At 45.0% G+C, this 7,685-nt stretch overlaps 1 protein-coding gene across 4 annotated transcripts in view; it reads left to right on the top strand.

The window, feature by feature from the left end:
• The first annotated feature begins 1,283 nt into the window (after positions 1–1,283).
• The window catches only part of RAB3C (RAB3C, member RAS oncogene family), a 117,123-nt gene continuing 110,721 nt past the window's right edge, over positions 1,284–7,685 (top strand). The window contains exon 1 of one of the 4 annotated variants that reach the window (XM_081213188.1): positions 1,284–1,414. In XM_081213188.1, coding sequence (XP_081069314.1) covers positions 1,397–1,414 — 18 coding nt within the window. In that variant the 5' untranslated portion in view covers positions 1,284–1,396. Of the gene's footprint in view, positions 1,415–2,072; positions 2,366–6,637; positions 6,887–7,685 lie in introns of those variants that run through there. The other 3 variants (XM_081213187.1, XM_081213186.1, XM_081213189.1) reach the window with 3 other exon arrangements.

Genomic DNA, 7,685 nt, shown 5'->3' with positions numbered 1-7,685 from the left:
CGTTGACCAGTATATACACCTGTGCCCCTGCCTGTATCTTTTACTCACACACTTTTCTCTATGCCATCTCTACCCCAACTCATTCAGCATACAAAGAGTGAGTGACAGGTGAGCATCCTTCAACAAACAGTGAACATACGCTAGGACATATGCTAGGGATCTGCAGTCAATCAAGTCTAAACAGGTGCATTATTATCATTATCATTATTAAATTTATCAAAGGAAGGTGGAAGAAAAATGATGGGGACAATAAAACAAAAATAAAAAATATCTAAATAATACTAAAAACAACAAAAATACCCACTATCTGTTCGTATTACAGATACAGTAAGCATCAATGCATACCTCTTGTTAACCAGATAAAGAAATATAAGCCCTCCAGCTGTCTAGATAGGTAAAGGTAAAGGGACCCCTGACCATCAGGTCCAGTCGTGACCGACTCTGGGGTTGTGGCACTCATCTCGCTTTATTGGCCGAGGGAGCTGGCGTACAGCTTCCGGGTCATGTGGCCAGCATGACTAAGCCGCTTCTGGCAAACCAGAGCAGCACACGGAAACGCCGTTTACCTTCCTGCCGGAGCGGTACCTATTTATCTACTTGCACTTTGATGTGCTTTCGAACTGCTAGGTTGGCAGGAGCAGGGACCAAGCAACGGGAGCTCACCCCATCGCAGGGATTCGAACTGCCGACCTTCTGATCGGCAAGTCCTAGGCTCTGTGTCCTAGGCCACCCGCGTCCTTGTCTAGATAGGTATCCGCCACAAAAATGTTTTCAACATGGAATATTGAAAAATAGAATTGTAGGGTTGGTAGATCCTCAAGGGTCATCTAGTCCAACCCCCTACAATGTAGGAATACAAATGCCTGAAGTCTTCCTACCGCTTGTCTAACGGGTCACAGAAACACCCACCCACGAGACTGACTTCCAAGCTTGCTTTGCAACCAGATCAGCCAGAGACGGGCTTAATTAATTGTCCAGCCTCGTCTCTGCTGCACTGCTTTGTTTTGCTAGGCAATTTATATAACTTGGTTGCTTCTGCTACACACACAGACGCCCCACTCCTCCCTCGGCCTCCTTCACCTGCTGTTCTTCCGGATCAGAGTTAATTAATGCGAAATTTCCAAAAGTGCCCAAAGGGAGGCTCAGGCGGATCGAGCGCGCGCGTTAATAGCGCTGCTAGGAAACTCAGCTCTGCGTTGGGCATCGCTTAATAACGCTTCCTCCACCTGCCGGGTGGTGGGGCGGGGGAAGAAGGCAAAGCAAGCGCGCTCTCCGCCTGGCCTCCCGACCGTCTCAGGGGCCGTCGCTTCCCTCACGAGGCTCTCCCTCTCCCGCTCTCTGTGTGTGGACGCGTCTCTTTCTCCGGCTGGTGCTACGTCGCCTGGGCGAGATCGCGATGGAAATCTACGGCAAGGTAAGAGCGCTGTGGGCTCCTCCACGCCCCTCTTTTTAAATACTTCCTTGAAAGCAGCTGACGAGCTTCTCCGCCGCTAACGAAAAAGACTCGCCAGTATGGATTCCGAATATATATATTCCTGGCGTCGCGGTTGGAACTCATTTGCTAGGACGGCAGAGAGAGCGAGAGATCAGACCGGTTGGGTGTTTTGCTTCGGACTCCATACTGGCGAGTCTTTTTCGTTAGCGGCGAAATATATACGGTATATAGCAAACATCTTGGGAGCTGCCCGCTTCCCTTTTCTTTGAGAAACAGTATAGTTAAAACAAGGAAAAGATTTAAAAATGGGCGAGGCGGGCTTTGCATTTTCTCCTCTCTCTGTTTGTGGGGTGGGAATTGCATTTCTTGCCTATTTGCCTTCTCTGGGTTCTCCTAGCATCGCCTAGAGAAAGCGCAGAAACTTTCGCCCAACAGCGCGCAAACTCGTGGCCGCAGAGCTGCCCCCTCCCCGCGCCTCGTTTCCATGGAGCCGCCTCCTCGAGGGAGGGGGTGGAGCTCCGGGCGGCGGCGGTGGAAACGAGGCTCCCTGGGACTTGTAGTCCTGGCTCCCTCCGCTTTCCATTGGACCCGGGCCTAGGACGCGCGGCTGCTCGCACTACAGCTCCCACCGGCCGCCGCGAGGGGCGCTGGGCCAAGGCGCGGCAGGGGAGGCCGGGTGGACAGCTCCGCGGTGCTGAATTGTCTGCTGGGCTGCGAGGCGAGCGTGTTGTTGCTGCTGCTGCTGACGCGCCGGGCGCGCGTGTCTCTCTGTGCCTGTGTGCGTGGCGTGTAGACGGGGTTGGCCACGGCTGTTGCTGCTGCTTCGTCTGCTGCTGCTGCTGCTTCTCCCGCTTGCCTGTGAGACCCCAGCGGCCGAGGGGAAAGGACAGGGCGCGCGGTTGAACCATGAGGCACGAAGCTCCTGTGCAGGTGAGTGACAACAAACCGAAGGGGAACCGCGAGCAAGCCTGGCCGAACTCTGCGCGCGCGCTCAGGGAAAGGGTAGTGGCTACCGAGGGACGAGGGTTGAGATGGCGGGTACGCGCACGAGAGATAGGCAGAGCGCGCGCCCCTCTCCTAAAGTCACTCGGTTGTTGTGCGATTGCTGCTGGTCATCTTTAGATGGGTTGTTGTTTCTTTCGAAGAGGGAGGGGTGCTGCACTAAGCACAAATTGTCATATGTTGTTATTTAACACACTCTCAGACACACACCCTAAAATAAATCTCTGGTCACACGGATCTTGGTTGTTCCTTCACTGGGCAGGGAGGAAAGGCGAGGCGTCAACTCAAGCATCGCTTACTGAGTGTATCCAAGCCAGCTAGCAAACGCCTTTCCCCTGACAACACCATTTCCTCTTCCAAGAGGGTGAGTGTTAAAGATCCAGGGCGACAGCATGTTAAGGATTGTAGCCTTAATGTTGGAGGTTTCGTGTGCACTGAAAAGAAAAGAAGCAGCAGCAGCCCAACATAAGCCCATTCCCCCCTGGTATTAGCATAACACCCGGGGAAAATGGGTTTCTGTTACTGCAGTTTTGTATGACGGGTTATTTTTTTAAGAGCGCACTAAATCTCCAGCATTAGGAATGCAATCCTAAACACATTTACTAGGGAGTAATCCTTACTCTCCCCACACACTGAGTATAGCAGGACTTACTCATGAGTAAAGATATGCAGGTTTGTTCTTCCTGCTAGCTAACAGTGCGGTCCTGTGCAGGTTTACTCAAAAGTTAGGTATCCAATTGAAGCCTTAATGTTAGATCTTCTGTTAAGTTGCTTTTGATGATGTGATATATATTTTGCCTGAGGGATCATGTAAACCTGTGATCCCTAAATTCTTTTGCATAGTGTAAGTTTTGAAAGCAATGAGTCTCTGATCATAGGCACATCAAGGTAAGAAAATAGTAGTAATAACCATAAGTTAATATGTAATGAGTCTAAGAAGGGGAAAATAGCAGTTATGGGAATATTGTCATTCTGGAACAAAGAATGATATGTAGCTCAGAAGAAATTGAGAGTATCACTCTTGAAAATGCTTTTATGTGGAAGCTCTTACTATCCAGACTGAAGAAACAAAATAAAGTTCAGGTGTTTGTAATGTACAAAGGTATGCATTTTTTATTGAGTCGCAATAATTTACTCCCATTTGTTGTGTTATACTAAATGACCATTATTACAACTGTCATTTGAATGGCAACTCTACAATACTCACACTGATAAACATCCATCATATTGGTATTAGAAATGTGGCCATCAAATCTTTACACTTTCATTCTGAGCTGTTGGGTTTTTGCAATACATTGATTTAGCAAGTGTGTTTTCCCCTTCTGTAATGCAGGTTTTAACATTTATTCTTTCCAATTGCAAAATAAAGTGAAATCTTTTTTAAAAAATCAAAATCAAAATCTCAGTGTTCCCTTATACAGCACCTCTGTAAATGGTTGGGCGTGCTTGATTATGAAAGGTGAATAACCATCTCGTCCGAATCACTAGCCCATATTATGCTACATGCTGACATCCCATTATCTCTGCTATATCATTGTATTTTAAACATTTCATCCAGTGTCCTGACAAAACTAGAAACCTTGCTTATTTGTTGAAAGAATAAAGATGTTTTTAATCAGAATTAAAGGTGAGTTTGCTGTAGGGTTAGTTATGCAGGTTTTGTCTGTTGAGAAAACTTACTTAGGAATAAGAGTCGATGAACTCAGTTGGACTTATTTTGGGAACCATGCATAGGATAGGGCAGCAGGACTGCAACCATACACTGTTACTTGAATGTAGGTCATATTGAACTCAACTGAACTTACTTCTGAGTAAAAAAATATAAGATTGGGCTGCGTAGGTTTGTACAAACAGAACTGTGGTTGTAAGGTAGTACAGATAAAGAAAATTGGGCTGAAATATTTTATTTTGCATTGCCTTAGCATATATTCTGTTTGGATATTATGTATGGATGTTATAATCTTAACCTGACATTTCAAGATGGAAAGATCTGCCCCCCCTTCCCTAAGCAGCAAAAGAGCTAATTATATATATGTAAAGGTAGCAGCAAAGCTGTCAAAAACAAAGCTGTGAGGGGCGGCAGCATTGAGGTGGACTAATAATGTATTTTTTCCCATGTCTCCTCCATAATTATAATTACAGAGCATCAAGGATTCTCTGAGATATGAAAATGCAATCAAGCAGAGTACTTCAGATTAGCATTTAAAGTCCACAAATAAAAATGCTTCCTCCTCCCCCTCCCTCCTGCTGAATATGTCTAGAATAATTCTGAATAAACCTTTGAGCAATTCCAGGTTCCAGTCTTTTGTTCTCTGGTGGTTTGGAAGTTTCTGATGGATTTTCTTTTCTGACTGAGTGTTGCAGTCTTTGCAGAAGAGGCTGTAGGGTTAGTTAAACTAGTTATCTCCTTAGACTCATTTTAATTTGTTAGTGAAAAGAAGCTTTGACTGTGGAATCCTATGCGTGTCTACACAGATATAAGCACAATTTATTTCACTGGGGCTTATTTCCAGGTAAGTGAGTATAAGACTGCAACCTTAGTTGCCTACTATCCCACCCCCCCAAAAAAATGCTTTTTGTTACAGAGACAATTAATTCTCTGTTCCATAGATGTATATGGCTTGTGGAATTAAATTGAAAATACCTGTTTATATCAGTTATTCCCCACCTTTCCTCCAAGAAGCTCAGGGTGGCATCTTTCCTCTCCTGCATTTTATCCTCTCAAGAATCCTGTGGTGTAAGAGACTGAGAGTGAGTGACTGGCCCAAGGTCACCCAGTAAGCTTTGTGGCTCAGTGGGGATTTGAACCCAGGCCTTCCAGTTCCTAGCCTCACACTCTAACCACTACACTACAGTGGATTTCACAACCAATGTACATGCTAGTGGATTTGAGGTAGTGCCACACATCACATTCCCCACGAACAGCAACCACACAGTTAGTGTTACACACCTGCCAAAGCAGTGCAGTCAGATGGGGAAAGCCAATGTCAGGAAGTGCCCAAATCCCAAAGATTGGCTGGGTTCTATTTCCCATCATTTCAGATTCCTGCACTTCTGGCCTTATTAGCTGACTCAGACTGAACTGATCCTTTGCCTGCCCTCGTTTTCTCTGGAAGCAACATTTCCTTTCTTTTCCTCAGCAGAAGGAATTTTACCCCACCTTTGATTGCACACACATTACTCAGGGTGGCTTGCGACAATTAAATTTGCAATAAAACAACCACATCAAACAAAATTCTATAAAGGGAGGCATAACAGATGAACACAGTATTCTGCACAGCAAGGCAAATGCCTGCCAGATTAATAATAAAAAGCCTATTTGCTATTTGGCAGAAGGCAACAAACCACTTCAGCTTCATGGGGCAAGTATGCCACAATTTAGGTGTGGCCACTGAGAAAGCCCTTTCGCTTGTCTCAGCAATGTGTCACCATAGGTAGGACATGACATGGGCTGTTCAAAGCACCTGGGAATCCTAGAGATAGAAAACAATCTGTCTTAGGTCACAACCACACCATACATTTAATACACTGTTATACCACTTTAACGGTAATAGTTTCCCCCAAAGAATCCTGGGAACCCAGGATGCTGAGAGTTGTTAGAAGATCCCTCTTCTCACTGAGTTGCAGTTCTCAGAGTGGTTGAACAGCCAATATTTCTTTTCAGGGAACTCAGGGAATTGTAGCTCTGCAAGGGGAATCTCCTAACAACTCTCAGTACCCTTAAACTACAGTTCCCAGGATGCTTTGGGAGAAGCCATAACTGAGAAAGTGATATCATTGTGCTTTAAATGAAAAGTGAGAATATGATCTTATTTTCCCAGGACATTTCTTCATTGGTTGATGGCAGGCCTATTTACATATACATGTGTTTACTGGGCTTGACAACTTTCAGATGAACATGTGAGTTTCCGACATGGAAACCACTGTGTGTGGGACAGAGCAGCTCCTTCTGTCGTGTTTGATGTTTGACAGTCCATTTGCACATGCAGGCCATCAATGGTAAATTGAGCTTAGGATTTCTACCTCACCCCCTTGTGACCATCCCACGCCCAGAAAAGGGGCAGGGTGAGTCATCATTCAGAAATAGATTGCTCATTTACTGGGAGCTGAAATGTGGTGGCTGGCATCCAAGCGATGGTAGTTGGTAGAAAGAACCATCTGTGATGTCATAAAAGAATCCCTGGAATCAGAAAAGATTCCCTCATCTTAACTGCTCTCACATAACCAAGTTTACCTAGAGGATAGTTGGGGATTCTTTGTTTGGAGATGAAACATCTGACATGGACCCTGCACACATTAAAATCCAGAGGAGGGGGGAAAACTGAATCCAACAGAGCCATCACTAATGGTGCGATACAGAGCATATACTCTTTCTTATTTGTGGCATCCAAAAGACTGAGTCAACATTTCCATCCAGCTATCCACCGTGATCCCAAGATGGCTTTCCCGGTCAGTCACTACCAATTCAGACCTGATTAGTGCAAATGTGATTAGGATTCATCACCCCCAAAGTGCATCCCTTTCAACTTGCTGACATTGAATCATATTTTCCATTTTAACGCCCATTCACCAGGCTGGGAGAGTTCTTTCTGGAGCTTTTTGTTTTAATCACCCTGAACAATTTGGTATCATCAGCAAACTTGGCCACCACACTGTTCACTTCTAGCTCCAGGCCATTTGAGAACAAGTTAAAAAGTGCTTGTCTCAATGCAGGTCTTTGGCAAACCCCTTTAATATATCCCCAATGTATTCCTGTTGTGTTTTATGATTTTCCTGATATTGTAAGTGAGCCGGAACTGGTCTGTGACTGTAATAATAAAAAATTCAATTCAATTCAATTCAATTCATCCTGGCATTGCTAGAACTATCCATTTCTTCCTACTATGCTTCCTATTCTTTACCAGGTTACTGACCTTGTTTTCTTATCTCATGACTGCTAAGCTTATGAGTCTTTGGTGGCAGACTTTTTCAAAAGCTTTCTGAAAATCTAAGTACACAATATTTACTTGATCAGCTTATCCACATACTTAATGACATTGTTAAAGGACTCTTAAAAGGTTATTAGCTATGACTTACCTTTGCAGCTATGATTCCTCTTCAGCAAAGTCTTGTTCTTCAGTATCTGGGACGGGAACAACTCAAACTTTGCACACCAGGCTGTTTTGAGGAAGCCACCCCCACCCCACACTTTACACCAAACATGATGCCAGGTGTGATGGGGCAGGTAGGAGTGGGGCTTCAAAGGAAA

Source organism: Podarcis bocagei (assembly GCF_964188305.1).
Source record: "Podarcis bocagei genome assembly, chromosome: 11".
In the NCBI taxonomy this organism is placed as follows: Eukaryota; Metazoa; Chordata; class Lepidosauria; order Squamata; family Lacertidae; genus Podarcis; species Podarcis bocagei.
Note: the sequence above shows the minus strand (reverse complement) of the source record. Positions and strands in the feature narration are given on the sequence as shown.